This window comes from Polypterus senegalus, chromosome 11 (genome assembly GCF_016835505.1).
Source record: "Polypterus senegalus isolate Bchr_013 chromosome 11, ASM1683550v1, whole genome shotgun sequence".
In the NCBI taxonomy this organism is placed as follows: domain Eukaryota; kingdom Metazoa; phylum Chordata; class Cladistia; order Polypteriformes; family Polypteridae; genus Polypterus; species Polypterus senegalus.
Genome location: NC_053164.1, coordinates 45,562,031 through 45,581,826, shown reverse-complemented (window position 1 = coordinate 45,581,826; position 19,796 = coordinate 45,562,031). Strand labels below are relative to the sequence as shown.

Below are 19,796 nucleotides of genomic sequence, written 5' to 3'. Positions count from 1 at the left end.
AATACAGGTGCATTAGCAAATGCCACTTCTTTTGAAAACATCCTACATTGTTCCTGTTCCAAAGAAGGCACACACCTCTTTACCTACTGACTACAGACCAGTGGCACTTAATGCTTCACATCATGAACACCTACGAGAGACTGGTCCTTTGCTATATGAGTCCTTTTGTGGTAGAGCACCTTGGACCCACTGCAGTCTGCCTATCAGATAAAGACCGGAGTGGATGATGCAATTATTTCTCCGCTCCACAAGGCTAATTCTTACCTGGACAAAACTGGCAGCACTGTGAGAATTATGTTGTTTGATTTCTCCAGTGCTTTCAATACCATCCAGCTATTCCTGTTAAGGGGTAAACTCAGAAATATGCAGGTGGATGAGTTTATGGTGCCCTGGATAATGGACTATCTGTCAGGCAGACTGCAGTTTGTGAGACTATTGTATTTTTGATATGGATGTGAGCAACCCTGGAGCACCACAAGGAACAGTCCTGTTTTATTTCCTCTTCAATCTGTACACTTCAGACTATAAATATAACACCAGATTATTCTAGTTGCAGAAATTCTGCACTTATTGGGTGTATTAACAAAGGGGATGACACAGAGGAGAGAGGTCAGGTAACATCACTTCAAGAGAGGCCCATGGAATCAACAAGCTATTTAAAAGGGCTTGTTCAGTTATAGGACACACTCTGGACCCCCTGAAATTAGTGAAGGAGAGAAATCAAACAAAACTAAGTGCCATTATGAACAGTGCTGCATATTCTCTTCATGACACAGTAACAATGAGGTCTTTCATTCAAGGAATAATTCTACAGAAGTGCGTCAAGAAACACTACTGGGGCTTATTTATACCAACAGCAGTATGCCTGCATGATGCCTCACTGTGACTGTGACAGCCAAGTGCAAACTTTTCTTTCTTTTGAATTTTCTTGCTTTATAGTCATTCTGATGTATTCTCAGACCAAAGAGTGTGTGTTTCTATTTATTTATTTACTCAATTATCTATCTGTTAATTATTTATTTATTTAAAGAGCCTCTGTAAAAAGCCAAATTTCACCAGAGGAAAAATAATGTCTGTCTGTCTGTCTGTCTAGGGTTCAGATGGTGAAGGTTGTATTTCACTAATATACTGAAATTCAATGACGAAGCAAAAAAAAGCATATAATAGGAGAGATGCCCATGATATTACTTGAATTGATTTTTTTGCAAAATTTAGTAAATATGTTTTCAGCTTCTAGCTGAAGAAAAGTGATGAAAATGAGTGTAAAAAATGGAAATTAAGAATTACTTTTTTGTTTAACCGTTTTAAAAAGGAGTATGTTATCGATGTAGTATTCAAAGGCACAACACTTTTTTTTACGGTAACAAAAATGTACCCTATATTGTGACTATCTTGTTTATTAATTAATTATGTTTGTCTTCATTTGTTTTAAAGAACCAGGGACAAACCCTGGTGCTTTGATGTTCAAATAATTTATTAGTCGGCAGGCTTATTCATTTTTAGTGGAATTTCCTATCCTTATAATTCTGTTATCAATCATCTTTACCCCTAGGTGGAGAACATCCTGCTCCATGACCGAGGACATTATGTCTTGTGTGATTTTGGCAGTGCAACCAATAAATTTCAGAATCCTCAAAATGATGGAGTGGGAATAGTTGAGGAGGAGATTAAGAAGTAAGTCTTTTTTGTCTGTGATGAGCTTCCGTAGAAGGCCATATTGGATGCAAGTGTTCATATGTACAGGTTGTGATGGAAACTTCTGGAGCATCTTGCAGAATTAGTACATTTGCTGATGCTCACATCTTCTGTAGTGTTCCTGGTTTCATTGGGTTTTTTTTTAAGTTTTTCAGTACACCCTCCTCAGGTTAACCAACCGAGAACGAGTGGGCCTCTACTTACAGTATGTCTAAGTGGCGCTGGACTAATTCCCATATGTCTCCACTCAAGTGAAAACCATCCTGAGGCTGTTTTTACTGCTTTTGTTGTTTGGCTAATAGCTTTCTTACTTCACTAACCCACACTCTTCTAAGATTAGTTGTTTAGTGGTTTTCAAGATGAACAATATGAACACAATTGTAATTATTCTTTTATGAAGCAATTTGTCAATGAATCTGTTCTTAAAAGGGAAGGTGACCATTTTGTTAAACACAATGCTAAAGAGGATCTTTCCTTCAGCGTCTCACAGTGACATAATTCTGTCTGACTGTATTTTTTATTCCTTTGAAATGCAAACACTGTTGTGCATTATTTTCCCCACCTTTTCCTGATGTGTCTGTTCCAGAAAAACAGAACCTCTTTCAGCTGCATCTCATTTAATGTCAAACTCAAGAGAACACGTCAGGATGACATATTTTTCTAGCTCCACTTTTCAGCATGAAGCACTTTAGAGTGTTCCAGTTCCTCCCTTGAACATATCATCTCTCCCCTTTGTTTTTGTTTCAAGAGCTCTGTGGTAAACCTGAATGGCTTGGAGGAGAATACAGCTCACTTTCTTGCCTAGTCTCCTCCACATCTTTAATGCCAATCTACTTGCCTCATCATTACGAGACTTTTCATCAAAATTCTTCGTGGCTCAGCTTCACACATGCTTCCTGATTTTGTTTTATATTCAGTGCCTAAATGTTTTATGGAATAAGATGTTTTTGGTTTGCTTTAGCCTCAAAATTTTCGGTTGCTGGAATCAAAGCAATGGTAGTCGTTGTTTGCATCTTTCTGACATCATTATTGCTTAGTTTGCTCCATCACTTTGTTAATGTCATCATCCATCTGCTGCAACTGTGACTTCTAGTGTGATGCTGTCCTTTTCAATTATAACTCTCTGGGTGGATTTTGTTGGTGGCAACTTGGCTTCTGTACCTGTATTGGTGTCCTTCCAGTGTCCACATTCACTTCAGTATCACACTTTTCAAATTCAGCATTTTTTGGTTGTCAATTAGTCTTTCCAGGTGGTCTGTAGTATAATCCATGAAAACTAAATTACTACACCTGTTACATTTACAATAGATGTATCTTCAATGCTGTTCCATCCATCCATCATCCAACCCGCTATATTCTAACTACAGAGTCATGGGGGTCTACTGGAGCTAATCCCAGCCAACACAGGGCACAAGGCAGGAACAAACCCCGGGCAGGGTGCCAGCCCACCGCAGGGCGCACACACTAGGGACAATTTAGGATCGCCAATGCACCTAACCTGCATGTCTTTGGACTGTGGGAGGAAACTGGAGCACCCGGAGGAAACCCACACAGAGAAAATGCAAACTCCACACAGGGAGGACCTAGTAAGCAAACCCAGGTCTCCTAACTGCGAGTCAGCAGCGCTTCCCACTGTGCCACTGTGCTGCCCTCAATGCTGTTCCTCAGAAAGAATTTATTTACAAATCTCTCCATTTGAAGTCCTGAAAAATAATCGTTTTTATTCCAATTATATATCTAGCCTTTTGTACCTTTTTTTTTTTTTACTGTTCTTTGAGCAAAACAAAAATGCCTTTTATTCTTCTAGACACAAACATGATAACATAGTGCTACCTCATAGTGATTTTTTCATTCCTGTTTTTTTGTAATTACCTTCTTATTTTTTAGTTTGGTTCAGCAAAAAAACTCAAATTACGGTTTTTAACTGTAATTGATTTTTGCTGCTATTTATAAATTAAAGATTTTTTTTTGCTTTTCAAGGTTGACAGTAATTTTTTTTTTTTTTTTGTTGCGCTGCTTTGACATAAATATCTTATGGTCCATTTTTGTACAAATTTAGAAATGATGCAATGATCAATCCAGGCAGAGCTGTAGAATCTGCTTTTATTGCTGTCCAGTTCTAAAGTGTTATTGATTGACATTTGCTTGCTTGAATCAGGATTTCAAATCAAGGCTTTAAAAACTGTAGAAGACTAACTCACCTGCAGTTTTACCCTGTGATTATAAGATAATTAATTCACTTAAGAGTTTTGGGTAGTTATCTTAACAGCAATTCATGATTAACTCTATAACCGTGGAGTGATGACTTGCCATCCATGTCTTTCGCATAACAAGAAGTGATTTATGAAGAAATTCTTTGAATTTCCATACTTTGCTGACTGTAAATCCCAGTTCAGCCCTGTAACAATGTCTTACAAGGAATCATTCATCTGACTTCTGTGAACCATGCTAAAGAATTTGTGCCAAAAAAAAATTCTGAAGAAAACAAATACACATATTGTGCAAAATAAAATGTGTAACTCCTGGTTTTGTAACTTTGTGACTCAACTAGTAGACAGCATGTGAAGAAAATACTGAATAGGAAGTTATCTCTAATTCTCTATCTTTTAAAGCTCAATGCTACTCTTTTATAGAGGCAAAGCTCCTGGGTTCACAAAACATGGCTGTTGCTTTTCAAATTTTCTATCATTCTTTCAATTTTTAACAGGATAATCTGACACATTTAATGCTTAACTATATTACTGTGTTTTCAAAATTTTGCAGAAACTACAAAGCAATGATGCACAGAAATATCCAACCCTTCATTTGTTATATTTATTTAATTTATCTGTAGAAATAATTTGTTTATCTGTCTTAAAAGAAAACTCCACCCAAAAATGCTGTTTTTTTTAATATATTACCTACCCAGTTTTGTTTGCAGTGGAGAAAAATATTTAATCTAATGTTTTCATGTAGAATGGAGAGAAATTTTATGATATAATAGAAGCCAATAGTGGCCAATGCTGTTCAATGGCAAACGATTTGAAAAACATCCATGGTAGGAAAAAAAAAATGTGTGTTACTCCTGTCACATAATCCACGTCTGTTTTTCAGTCCTATGTTTAAACGCATGCGATTCAGGGGGACAGGTGTGTAACTGGAAAACTGGCACTGATTATGTGGTGGAAGTAGTGTAGGATTTTTTTTCTTTTTTTTCATGGGCATTTTCCACATTGTTTGCCATAGGTCACTATCAGCTTCTAATATGTCATGAACTTCTTTGACTGTGTTCTGCATGAAAACACAAGATTTAAATTTTTTTCTTAGTTACCCCTACAAGCTACATGGGATAAATAACAAATAACAAAATCATTAATACCATTTTTGGATGGAGAATTCCATTAACCCAGTTTAAGATCATGGGAGCCTTAACATTCCAGAAAAATTGAATATAAGGCAGAAAGTAATTCAGAAGAAGCTGCAAGTACAGTAAAACAAAACATCCTAAAACCGAAAATATTTGTGCTCATTTTAAAATATGCAGTACTACTAGTGATACTAATATTGATTAACCAGTTTTCTCTCAAAATGAATTAGATCACTAATTGGTTAATTGGCCAATCCCAAGAAATTATTTTTTTAGCCTCTGCTCTCCTAAACTTTATGGTAGTTTAATTGTAGTATTGTTTTACACAGTGTATTACACTACTTGATGGAGTGCATGGTGTAGTTTTACTGCTGGAATTTCCCGTAAACAAAGAGCAGACAGGTCTTTGGGAAAAAATGAGAGAGAGGAGACTGGAATACTGCCATTTACATTAAAGAAAGCAGAGTAATAAACCGAGAAAAGGATGGAGAGGAATGGCAGATACATATGTTTTCCAGCTGAACTTAGAATAGAACAAAAGGAGCTCTAGCATCAGAGAGGCCTCCTCTTCAGCAGTAATTACTGTAAAAGAGAAGCTTCTTTAATGAGTTCAGCCGTTTTCGTTTTGTCCTTTATTTAAATAGACATTGCTGGTCTGTTTTGCCAGTGAGCAAGCTGGTATTTAATACAGTGGCTCACATTTTGAATGAGGAAAACAAGAATTTGCTCTTGCTGTTAGTAAACAATAGGCTTGTTAACTTAAGATTCAAATTTGTGGATTTTACTTGTAAACTGGTTAAGCATGTTAGGCTTATATATTTTTGATAAACATCTTATGAACATATTAGAATTGTGAGTTATAATTATGACATGAATTTTTATGCCATATGTGTTATACATAATTTATTTTGTGTATTGTGTATTTTATTTATTGTAGTATTTTTTTATGCTGCTTGAAAACTAAGCCTACAGATTTTCATTTGTTAATAAAAAGTGAACCTGTAACACCTACAGCCTGCACTTAAAGTGTTAACCTTCATAATTTTACAATTAAATATAGAACACAAGACTTAATGTCTGATTATGCAGGAGATTAAAAAATGTAAAGAGGGATAAAGAAAAAAAATTATCTGAATTGTAATTGCCCAGTTCTAATAAAATGAAAGTAGTGTTTGGTATCAACCCTAACAAAATACTGATCAAAACATCTTTAGGAAAAAAGAATAGTATGTATAATTTCTGCTATAAGGTTTGAAAAAGAAAGGTGGTGCCTGATTATGTCTTAAGTGACAGAAATACAGCCTGTCTGGCAGAAAACATCACATTTTTGGGCCATACTAATGTATTTTAATTGTCGTTCGTATTTACCTCTAGCAGCATCTACTGCCTCTTCATTGGTTTCAGGGCAAGGAGTCAAGCTTGTCTCCTTTCTTTTAAATGGCATGCTTTAACTTAAATGATTTATTGATTTCTCTATTGGTGGTTTATCTGTTCATTTTATCTGTTTCCTGTTTTGGTCAGGTATACAACCTTGTCATATCGTGCTCCAGAGATGGTGAACCTCTATAGCGGCAAACTCATCACCACAAAGGCAGACATTTGGGTAAATGCTTTTCTTTACAGCTACTTTTCACTGTACCACAACATGCTTTCTGTAGGTGTGTGCTTTATACCTTTAGTATTGTATGCAGACTCATGGGCCAAAGCCCAATTTTGTTCACCTGTTCTACTGACCTCTTTGGGGGGTTGTTGCAGCCAGCACCCAGGTTGTGTGGCTTTTTTTTTACCAGGCTAAGTATTGGGAGATCTAAAGGCATTGGTGACCTTAGGGTCCTTAAGTTTCATCTGGCAGTTCAACACTTCTGCTCCCAATGCTCCTAACACATGTTGATGCAGCTTTGACCAGTTTAGGCCTTAAGCCCTCATAGTTCTGTATTTCACATGCCTAACTCAGCTTAATCCTTCAATGAAACCCCTAGGTTGACATCCCCACACCTTAACCTCTGAGAGCAGAACGAATTAAGCATATAGATCAAAGTAATAGTAAAAAGGTTTTATCTTGTTTATTGAAACACAAAATACAATGAAAGGATAAGTGTAGGTAATTCTTAATATAATACTTAGTTTTTTTTCGTCTGTTTTAAATAGTTCCTGTAATGCACTTACAGTAATTAATCAGTGATGACACAAACTTGGACTTTCCCTTCTGTCGTCAAGATATCTGACAAAATCAAATTTCACTGGCTTGATATTTAATAGCTTCTAATAAAAGGACATGTATATGTGTGTTAAATTTACTCCCTTACTACCTTCTGTCCTAAAAAAGAATTTAATTCTGGATTGGTATAATACTTTTAAGTTTCATAGCACAACATATATAAGTAGAATATATGTTTCGTTGCATAACAAATATTTTCATATTTCCAATTTTATTTTCACGTATATCTATGAAATGTTTCAAGCTTACTATTATGTTAAAAAGAATATCTATATTTAAATAATTATTTTAGGGTATGAGTAATAAAACATCCTACTTCAAAAGTTCATTTTTAACTGCAGAACACAAAGAAAGAACTTGCTCTTGTGGTTTTTAATTAAAACTTCTTAATCATTTTTCTTACCAGATGACGTCACCCTTAAATATTGGTGTCTTGATACCTGTGCACCTTTGGTCCATTTCTGACAGAAGCTAGTTCTTAAACCCAGCTTTCAGTGGCCTCAGGTGGTCTAGTTTCTTTGCACAAAAACTCTCATAAAATGTACAGTATGGGCTTTGCATAATTATCCTTTTTAACAATATTCAAAACAAATTGTATGCATGTGTGAATAGACAAAACACCTAGGGAATCCAATGAACTGGAGCAGAAAACAAAAATTTACATTCAAATGTTTATTTTTATTACAATAGTAGATGTATGTTATTGTAGACAAATGTAGCAGCATGTCACTGAAATGCATCAGTTGTGTAGATTTTATCCTAGTTTGTGTGTGTTTGGTTTCACTTTATTTACTTTTGTGAACTTTTAAGTGCATTTTAGGTGTATTGGTTACCTAAAGCAGATCTTACATTATGTGACTTTTAATCATGGGCTATGTCAAATTTGCTGACTACAGTTGCTAATCACGTTGCCTGGACCAAGTCAGTTTAAACATCTAAAAATTACTGAGCATGTCTACTTTACTGACTGATTACGGACCTTCCAGTGCAGTTGTGTGTACTTTCTTTTCTAAAGCCAATGGCATGCTGCCTAATGGAGTCAAGTGTTGTACAAAGTATTAACAGGTATAGCGAGTTCAGCTACACTCTCTGCCCTTTTTTCTTTTTTCCATTCTGGTGTGATATGTAAAACATTTAACATCAGACAGACAGAGTTCTCTCCTGTTTTTGAGATAGAAAACACCCATGTTGCTTATTCATCATTGCTGCCTTCTGTGCATTGTAATTCTGGATGAGCATTCTTTGGTTATCAGCTCTCATGCACACCGTGCCTGCTCCATGACTAAAGACAAAACCAAACCTGTTTGACTTTTATCAGAGTGAGCCGCTGGGCATGTCACATTAGGGCAGCTCTTGGGAGCATCCTGCTGTGTGCTTGTGACTCGCTAAGATTATGTAAATGAAGGCTGTCACTAGAAATTGCTGGAAAAGTCTTGTAATATGACATAGCCTTAAGGTGAACTTAATCTAAAAGCTAAACATGCTACAAGTGCCATAACGTCTCCCACTATGTCAAAGTAGTCCGATGCAACATTACAACTTTTTATAGACATTTTAAATATATCCATGACTGTATCTTACTTGGCTCAATAAGTCATTGTTCTTACTCTGTTTCTGAATTATTAGTTTTCTTTCAGACTTCTAGTATTTGCATTGTATGTTTATACACCAGCTCAAAGCCAGAATTGCAGGAGTAAACTGGGGCGACTCCTTCACTCATTTATTAATATGAGCAGAGCCTTTGATGCCAAAAGCTTTCTGTTTGTTTAACCTCCTTAGTTTTCCATTTTATTCCAAAGAAACATGTAAAAAGCATTTCATTTTTTGGCATTAAAAATTACATTTTTATTAAATCTCAAGAAAATAATAATGGTAAAATGTATAGTGCAGTAAAAAGCACAATCCCACGTCACAGTCGGGACAGTAATAACATATTTCTTTTCAGATTTTCTTTCCAGATTTATCAGTATTTGAACTGCACAGGTACAAGTTGGATTCTGTTTTTTTCTGTTGGAGGGAGGTATATAATCAATAAAATGTCTACCAATAAGATACTCTGGATTGATCCACAATGTGCTGGGTCGACCACATCTCTTTAGCGTGTGGACAGTGGATGTGCAGCAGTGATTTATTCTACAAGCTGGCATGTAAAGTTTGTCCTCCTTTTTCAGCGCAAGCACTTTACCCTCTTGCCAAGCTACTAGCGTACCTTGCTGTAATTTAGCTATGCCAAAGTCTTCAGGCATGTCATGCTGGTCAAGACACATTGTTCCATATGCAAGTCGTTTTTTGCAGTAAGATGTCAAATATCTCTGGTGAAGTCTAAACATTGTCCATGATTACACAGTAACCTTGATCCCGCAGAGCATCTATCAAGATCTGCACCAATGACCTAGCAACGCCATACTGATTTAATTTCAGATCAAACAGTGTCCCTTTCCCTGTGTACAGAACCGAATTCCAAATGTATCCCGTTTTAGATTCACAAAGCTTTATGCCAAATCTTTCTCTTTTTGATGTGATGTACTGTATCCATGACAGTCTGCCCTTATAAGCCATGAGACTTTCATTGATGCTCACATCAAACTCCGGAATGTAAATGGTCCAAAATTTTACTACAATCGCCTTTTATAGCTCCCAAATCTTCTTCATTTTGGGTGCCGATTGGGTATTCTCATCAAAGTCTTCATTGTTGGTAAAGTACAGATATTTCATAATTAGTGAAAATCTGCACCCAGACATAATTTCTTCAGAGAATGGCAGCACTGACGGCACTTTTACAGCTTGAGTGATTCTCGGTTCTAACACTTAACACTAGAATTACCAGAACCTACGAAAAAACTCGTTGATCTGGCCCACCTTAAATCAGTTTGCACCTCTCCGTCAGTGTCTTTTGTTCTGTAAATGTGCCGATAAAGACAAGCAGCCTACTATTCCATCCCTCCATCGCTGCAGAACGTGCACAAAGTACTCCCAGCTCATGCCTTGATTATCTGGGAGTGAAGTGCTGGAGTTTTAGAGTGGAAATAATAGATCGTTATTTGGAACACATGCATTTCATGTGTGTTGTTGGCATACACTATATAATGTATGAAGCCTGAAGTCCAAAAATCAAATAAACACTTTCACAAAAGGTTCAAGGATAAGACAACAGCTTCCGTGGTGTAGCAGTAAGATTTGCTGACTGGTAATCAAGACTCCCCGGTTTGATCCCAACTGCCTCCTATATTTACCGTTTTCAGTAGTGAGCTGCTCTTAGTGTTAATATTATACAGTAAACACATACATTTGGTTTGCATCTGTAATAGCCATTTATAGTACTTGTAAAAGTTACCTTTTTTTTTAAGGTAACTTTTACAACCTTTCAGAGAGGAGCCAACATGTTGGTTATGGTTGTTAAAATTTGTTTATTTTCTTCAGAGTCCCAACTAGAGCTCTCTTGAAAGATTGTTGTTCTGTCCTGACTGGATTCATTGGTTTCTGAGTAATAATTTTAAACTGTAATAGAAAATTACTAATTAATCTCTAACCACCTTGATCTAAAAGCCTTTTTTTGCATTTAGTTGTACAAATCCACAGTGTAACTTATAACTGCTGAAGCTCTTTCTGTTTGGGATACAAAACGAATTTGTGTCTTCTAATGAATCACACCCTTTTGGCATAACTGCAAGTCATTCCAATTGAAACTTTACCAATATCTTTTGGGATTGGTTAGTTTTAAGGTCTTCTATTTGGACTGGCATTTCAATTTTTGCTCTGGGATCACAATAATTGTATAGCAAGATTAAATTTTGATCTCCAAGGTAGAGAAATAAATGAAGTACAAATGATAAGTGTTAAATACCCTTTAAGCGTTTCTTTTTTGGAAATATTTTTATATCATTATTTACGTCAAAACTGCTTTTCACAGTATATGTCTTTAAAGAGCCTTATGTGTGAATTTGTTTTTCACATTTGTTGTTGCACATGATTTAAAATTTTTTTTTCTGTCTTCTCTTAATCTAGGCAATGGGCTGTCTGCTTTACAAGCTCTGCTTTTTTACCTTACCATTTGGAGAGAGTCAAGTGGCTATCTGTGATGGCAGCTTCACCATTCCTGACAACTCTCGATATTCCCAGGACATGCACTCTCTCATCCGTGCGTACCCTGTAGGCTGTTTTGTTTATATTCCAAACATTCTGACAAACTTTGACCACTTTTCCTCCCTCTCTGTGTTTCTTAGGGTATATGCTGGAGCCAGACCCAGACAAGCGCCCTGATATCTACCAGGTTTCATATTTTGCCTTCAAAATGTCTAGAAAGGACTGTACAGTTCAGAATGTGCAGGTTTGTATGATTGTCATTTTAAAAAGCTTATTACTTGGGTCTCATTTAAACTGAAATTAAATATGCCTCTATTTCTGCTACATAACACATCCTTGTTTGTGACAATACAGTTGTGCAGCTTATAATAAACTACCCAACCAGGATTGTCGTGCACTCTGATTGGCTCATGTTTTTCCATCCTAAATGTATGGAAAGACTCTTAAGGAATTGGAGAGCAACTGTAATTCAATTGCTCCGTTCCTCAAGTTGACTTTACTTTGCATTAACACATATCTAATGAGAAGGGTTAGAAAAGCAGTAAAAGGCTTTCTGCATTTCACAAGTCCCATTTATATTTTGTCTCCAGCACATGGCTTTATCCAGTACCTATAAATACAAAATATTTTATTTTTATATTTAGTACTTCCACACACTTCCATTTTTGGGACAATTTCTTTTTCATAGTTTAAAAAAGTTTCAAAATTGGAAGAAAGCTATTCTGATATATCTGGAAACACTTTTGAGATTTTGATTGTATTTTAAATATCTCAAAATAATAGTCTGTTTTTTTTAAAGATATCTTAAATTGTATTTTGAATGTCTTAAATAAAATATGAACTACTGATGTAAATTTTAAAATATCTCAACAGAGTGGAAACACATTTTAAAATGTCAGGAAAAGAAAATTGATAAATCTGAAAATGTATTTTAGGTATCTCAAACTTGAGTCAGTGTTAATTAATTGAACTGCATTTTAGACATACAACAACTAGATATAGAATTCTTTCTAAAATGAGAGCTAATGTTCCCTCTATATTCTACTCATGAAGACAAAATTGAGGATGGTTTAGTGAGCTAATAAATGTTTATACTGCATAATGGACACCTGAAACATTGTTTTGTCTGGTAAAGGATCTGCTCTGCTGTGTATCAGTGGTGCAGGTTGCTAGTGACAGTCCGTTTGTGTACAACAGGACTATGACTTTTTTAAATGCCATGGGAAACACTGTATGAACATTCTTGGCAGCTAGATGCATCTATTCATAACAGTAATGTATCTATTTGCTAATGGGCTTTTCATCAGTAAACATTCGTCTTCTACAAGGGTATTAAAGTTCTCTACTGGTTCAAAGAAAACGATCAAAAAATTGTGGATTTTTGAACACTTTACTTTGTCTGGAGTTGCCTTTCTTTGATACAAGAATCAAATGCATCAACACCTATTAAACAGTGATTTGTGGCTAAATTGTCTCCCCAAAGTCTCATTTAGCATCCTTTTGGAGCAAGAGTAATTCTTTTCATATCATTCAACACCACCTTCAACCAAATCTTCTTCAGCCTCCCTCTTGGCCTCATCCTCTTGGTGCACATCTTCAACCAATCACCCTCTACCTTTTAGTCCACATGCCCAAACCACCTTAAGCTGTCCTCTGTTTTGATTTTTAAAGGAGTCTCTCTGGCATTAAAGGATAATGTTTATGAATGGTGTTTGAGAAGTAAATTCTGTTAGAGTGAGACATGGCCACTCAAGTTAAAACATGAAACAAAGCTGGAAAAAAGGGAGTGTTGCAAAGTAAAAGGAAGATGTATACTGAGTTGAGTGTGGAGCTGATGGGAGTTGTACAGTGCATTCAATATTATTCCATACTTAAAAATGACTGTGGTTTTAAATAGTACACAGAGAGCTTTGTAACACTACAAGGCACACTGACACCATCTCTTATACAAGCAGGCACACTCTTACATTGTAACTTTCAAAAAGTGGTGCGAAAAAGGATTATTAAAGATGGGTTTTTCTTTTTTTGTTTGACTTACACATATTAAGATTGCTTGATAATAATCCAAGGGGGTCATAAACTGAACTGACAACAGATAAAATACCCCACCTTATACTGGACTAGTAATGTTTATCTGTGTTCTTAGTGGGGCTGCTGAAGAATATGCATTATATGTCGTCCCTGTTAAGGTAAAATCCAAGAAGAGCGAAAGGTATGTAGAAACATACAGGCATGGACCTTGATAAAAAGTAAATTGCAATACACCCATCAGATTGGGGCATAAGAATTTGTTTTTGTTCCATATGATATTCACAACATTTTCCATCAAAATCAATTGACTATTGTTACCCAGAAGACAAAGATCATGATTTGACTTAGACCTTAAAAAGGCCTAAAATATGAGAAGCACACAATGGTTTTCTTCAATCCAATTTACACATTTGAAACATTCATTTGGTTTAAATATAATCTGCTCATCAGAACTAATTGCAGCTATTCTTGGAAATTAAAGCATTCACAAGATTTACAAGAGATAAGTGACTCTTAGTCCTTTGTTCCTAAATTCTGAAAAACAGGAGCCATTTTTAATTAGACCTCTTGAGATGTATTAGATGTTTTGTGCAAAATGTTTAAAATAATAATGTCATTTTTATTTTTAAATTGGCAATGTCATATCTGTTTTGCATCAGATTTATTCTCAATTCATCTTCTGTCTTAAAGAACACATTTCAATTTTTTTACAACAGTTATTATTTTTGCATTCACATCAAGACTGTTGGAAGTGTTTTTCTTTTTTTTTTCCTGGAACATTCTTTTTCATTTGTTTATTAAACACAGAGTCAAAGTACATACTGTTTCACCAGTTTATTTACAGTGACCCTGTGAGATGTGCTATATTTGATAGTCAGTTTATACCAGGAATAGGCACATACAGTTAGACAAGGGGAGAAAGGGCAAGACAGGACTGGATGATCTCTTATTACTTAGAGTTAGCTCAGATCAGGTTAATATTCTTCTTTAAAATGTGTTTCACTCAGTTTTTTGCCCTACCCTTTAGTGAACATGAGTTATGCGGTCAAGCAAAAACATTTGCAACATCAGAAATAAGAACACTGATAACTTGGATCAAATGATAGTGCCCGACAGCATGCTTACTGCCACGGATGAATCACAGATACAAAGGGTACTTGGATCTGTTATGAGTGTTTTGGAGTCATGTTGGTGAAATTTCACAAAGGAAGCTTTTTCACATATTCATATACAAAGATTCCTATACTGATCTAAACCCCCAAATTTTGCATGTGTTTAACTGTTTTATCTTTTTTAATTGTAAAGTTGTAATATTTCACCCTATAATCAAGTTTATTTGTCCTTTGATAAAGTGTACATTCTGCTTTCCATTTATGGCAGATATGAGTAGCATTATATAATATAAAATCTATAGAGTGGTCTAGATCTAATTATGCAATTTTCATTACACTATAACTTATTAAGTTTATTACATAGAAAATCCCCCGAAAAATCCTAGACCATCGAGAAGTGTGCGAACTGACGACATGAAAAATTGTCTTTGCGCTGAACTAGAATCATCCCCATGTAATTCAAAGTCATCCAGATGATCTGCATAATTAGATCTGGACCACGCTGTATTAGCACATTTTGCAAACAGACAAAAAAGAACAACACAGAAATAAAAAAGTGAATGGAAAAGAAAAACAAATTTATATTGTCTTATTTACTGTACAAGGGAATGCTGACGTTTTGTAATGTAAATTTGGTATTTTTATTACTAAAGCACTGATTGATCACACTGTCATCAAGTGCTTTATGTCCTTTTATTTAGTACAAATTTACCATTCAATTCATGGCAGGCACTGTGCAAAATAACAGTAGGATGTATTAACATTTCTGTACAATATAATGAGCAAAATAATGTGCAAAGAGAGAGTAAAGACAGGCATGGAACTAAATCTTCAGTTTCTCATTGTAAAAACAATGCACAGAAATGGAATGAATGAAAAATATTAACAAACCCATTTTGAACTGAAAAAAATGTTACTCTTGATTCCTTTCAGACATTATTTACCATTATATGTCCATTTCCTGTATTACTGCCCTTTACTGGTAGAATAAAATATATTAAGTGCTTTATAAAGTATATCAGATGCATTCCTCTTATTATTCTGCATCATAGCAGGCACTCATTTTATTTGTGTAGGGACAATAAAGAATAAGTACTCACCAGGCACAACACAATACCAAACCCCTCCTCATTTAATCCAAAAATTTCTAACAATAAGTTACTTGTATTTAAGTAAGATCTTGCCAAAATATAGTGGTGACAAATCCACCCACAACAGTCAAGCTGGGATTAGCAACCGTGACATCACCTCAGGTCATATCCCAAATGTCATGTTTTAATCAGGATGGCTGCAACTACAGTATTCCATCTCATGATTGGCTAAAAAAATAGTAAGCTGTAAGTGCCTTTTAATGCAGAATAATTGCACCCATCAACATACAGCTTCCTCCTAGAGGGAGAGCCATAACATTTAAGGGGACTACTGAACATATTTACAAAATTTGCAGAATATATAAACTCAACATATCATCTTTTACTTGACATTCAATTTTTTTTTTTTTTTATATCCAGTAGAATAGTAATAAATAAAGCTTACACGAAACATTCTGTTAGGCAAGACAACAATTGAGCCCCACCTGGTGACATAGTACATAGACAAGTGTTGCATGTCTTTCAGTGTTATATGTACATTAAAGCATCCTGATACCTACAACCAGTCTAAAACATATAAAACCACTGGTATTGGGGCTGTACTTTTTAATAGAGATTTCCCTGCAGTGGCGCATCACGTACACTCATGAAATGTGCTGCTGGAATCCAATGATTCCATACTTTTTTGTAGCAATCAAAATGTCTTGATATAGCAAACTCATCTGTAATAAGGGCATAACAGCTGTATCAACAAAAACAAATTCAGGTAGATACAGTTTAATAATTTGGATTTGTCTCCAAAAATTGTGTGGTAATATTCTCAGCTGCAAATTTCCACATTGCACTTATTACTAGGCCTAACTGTAAAATATGCGGATACATTTTCTTGACAGAAACTAGCTTGCTGCTATCATATGCTGTCAAACATTGACCAGCAAAAAACATCACAAAAGGTTTTATACAGAGTGACTATTTGCCCTGCATCAGCTCAGTTCCCAAAGTGTATTAAACAGATGGTGGGTAAATACTGTATTTATTACATAATACAATACTGAGGGTCTGTGCCTCTATGTGTCTAATATTTGACAGGAGGTAAGCAAGGCTTCTTGAAAAGAGAGGTTCTAAGAAGAAAGCTTTTTGGGGCCACACTCGAGAGAGAAAGCCCCGATCAAAGGGTTCAGACACACACACAGATACTGTGAAAAAGCACTGAAGTTACATGAAGGGCAAAAGATATCAAATATTTTTAAATTTAATTTAAAAGGTAATGTGGCTAGTTAAAGTTATCCCATAGGTTAACTGGCTATGTATTTTTTTATTTATTTATACAAAATGCTTAACTTTAGAACACAATTTTGTAACCTTTGGTCTAGTGCTTCAATACCCTGCAGCTGGTGAGCTTACTATCAGTGTTGAAATTATTTTGAACATTACTTTGTGTCTCAGGTTGCACCAAAGAGCAGGGAAATGTGATGTGATTTTGTGGGTAGAAGGTATTAAAGGAAATTCACTCCTGTTTATGCGATTATTATTATGGGTCTAATGCTTTACTTCACCCAAGTGTCATGTATACAAATGAACTGTTGGAGATGCATGAGTGATTTAGAGAACTTTTAGGACGGCAATCAACATCAACCAATGCAATATTAAAACCAGGTCCCTTGTTCTCAATGAAAATTTCATTATAGTTAAGAAAAGTCATAGATTTGCAGGCAATGACTGTGTGGAAAATAAGAGGTGCATTAATAGGTACACACTCAACCAGAAAAACATTTTGTTAAAGCAATCAGAATATGTATTTCACAAGATTAAGCAGGGAGTTCATATTGAGGCATAATGAATGTAAAAGTTCTATTAAAAATGAAAAATAAAGTGTGAAAAAATTTCAAAGTACCCTTGTGTGAATTATGTACAGAATTGAATTTTAGTCTTTGTATTTTACAAGAAATGCAAAAATGAAAATGGGCTATCAATACAATTAAACCTTTCTAAAATTGAATTACATGAACTTAGATATGGTAAATTGTTGGCAAAATATTTGAATTAAAACAATTGTTAAATGTCATTTAAAAATACCATAGATTATTTGTAATAATTTACCAAATTAAGCCTGGCATGCATCTGAAGAAAACACGTTTGGAGCTTGTGGGTGGTGTCATGAGAAGATATACTAGGACCCCTGACAGTGGAGTAAAAAGATTTTAGGGGCAGCTGGACAATCTACGTAAACTAGGAAAATGCTGTTAAACCGATGATGAGAGTTTAAATGTACACTCAGGTGTATAAGCAGAACATTGATTCTAATTTATGTAATAAAACAATAGTGTCTAATTTGATCTTAAGATGTATGGCTTTCAATCAAAGTTAATCAATATTAATATGATTTATTATTTGGTAGATACCTTTTACCAAGGCCTTATAACATCAAGATATGCTACATTTGATTACATATTTTAGGTGTGTAGGACATGCTTTTATAGTAATATTCAAGTATTCTTTTAATTTTCTCCTTCAGAATTCTCCTATTCCATCAAAGCTTCCTGAACCAATCCGAGCAAGTGAGGCTGCAGCCAAGAAGAGCCAAACCAAAGCCAGGTGAGAATACAGATGGGAAGAAACAATCGTTAGCATAATGTAATTGATTATATTTTAAATCTTTAAATATTAAATATTTTATAATATTAACATCTTATGCAAAGTGGTATCTGGCATTATTGTATACCCAAATATAAATGACTGTTGCTCTACTTCTGTAGTAAATGAGCTACAAATGGATGAAGAGTAGTAAGTGCAATACTTCAAATTTTTAAAACCTTGTTTAAACCATTATCATCTAAATAAAACACAACAAATTGTGTTTTAGTGATTTCTGTCAAACAAACTGGAATTTACAGTACATAGCTAAGACATTTTATGATGCACAACTGTAAAATCAGTTTTCTTTTTTGCCCCAATCAATCAGCTAGGATTGAACCAAATTTAGATTTCAGATCCCTCAGCATTGCAAAGTTATACTGTTTGGCACAAGGTGTCCTCCTTTAAGGAAACGTTGTGTCTCTTTTTGGAAACATTTATTAATCTCTTGTACCTCTCAAAACAAGTATTTCAGTAGCAGATTTTTTTTCATATTTTTAGAGAAAATGCATACACAGACGCACACTATATATAACTCTGAAGCAACAAATTAACAGTTTGTTACTTTGCATGTTTAAGTGTGTACTCATCCAAACCTTTACTTCCAAAATTGTTTTTCATGCCAGTCCTTGAAACCATTTCTGTTTACCACTAGACACAGAGGAAGCTTACGTTTTGTACGCTAAATTGGAGTTTTTGTGTTGCAATTCATACATCTTCTCCTGCCTTCTGAAGTTCACCAGGTTAATTTTTTTATTTGTTCTTCTTGTTGTTGCTTTTTGTCTTGCACTTCATGTCTGGAGTAAACTTAATACATAAACATGTTTAACATACCAGTTTTAGTGCTGGGTTATGGGGTTACAGGGTGGGGACAATGCTTTTCCTGGGATATATGGGCACAGGACAGGAAACAGCAGTCCTAAGTGCAAAGCTGTTCATACAGACACATGCAGCTAACCAGTGTTTCTCAGCCACTTTTGAGCCAAAGATGGCAGTCACTGGATTGCAAGCATATGAGACTTATTCATGGTATAATATGTGCCACCTCCACCACCACCACTGAAGTAATCAGCACAGCTGTGCAAGATGTTTTTATCCCATTAGTAATCATGCTTGCTACAACCTATCACCACATTCCCCGAAAAAGTCCACGTTTCCATTTTATTTTCCATTTGTAGTCATGCTCATGTCTGACTTTCTTTGGAGATTGGGGTTTAAAGACAAGCACGATTTAAAAATGGATAGAAGACATTGTATGGCACAGTTGATCCCTGGTGGAAGGCGGTTTTTACCATGAGCAAGCCACTAGGTAAAACCCCACTATTTCTCATGTGTTTGCAACACAGTGACCTGAGCAGCGTGATACAGTGACATTCGATTAAATTGGGTTAGAGGGATCACCTCACATAAAACTTGAGAGGCACTGGTACAGTTTAACAGTACACATAGATGTGCAAAGAAACATTGGCTGTACTCTAAATTGAAAGTGAAAGAGAACAGCTTAGTAAACTAACATTGGGAGAATGTGAAGCAGACAGTGTCCAAATATGGTAATTGAACCCATGATGCTTGAAGTGTAAAACTGC

The 19,796-nt window shown here is 35.3% G+C and overlaps 1 protein-coding gene across 8 annotated transcripts in view; it reads left to right on the top strand.

The window, feature by feature from the left end:
- Positions 1 to 19,796, top strand: part of aak1b (AP2 associated kinase 1b) — a 132,604-nt gene that overhangs the window by 57,096 nt on the left and 55,712 nt on the right. For all 8 annotated transcript variants that reach the window (XM_039768497.1, XM_039768501.1, XM_039768498.1 and 5 more), the window contains exons 5-9: positions 1,553 to 1,674; positions 6,563 to 6,644; positions 11,265 to 11,397; positions 11,483 to 11,586; positions 18,092 to 18,171. In XM_039768497.1, coding sequence (XP_039624431.1) covers positions 1,553 to 1,674; positions 6,563 to 6,644; positions 11,265 to 11,397; positions 11,483 to 11,586; positions 18,092 to 18,171 — 521 coding nt within the window. The remainder of the gene's footprint in view (positions 1 to 1,552; positions 1,675 to 6,562; positions 6,645 to 11,264; positions 11,398 to 11,482; positions 11,587 to 18,091; positions 18,172 to 19,796) is intronic.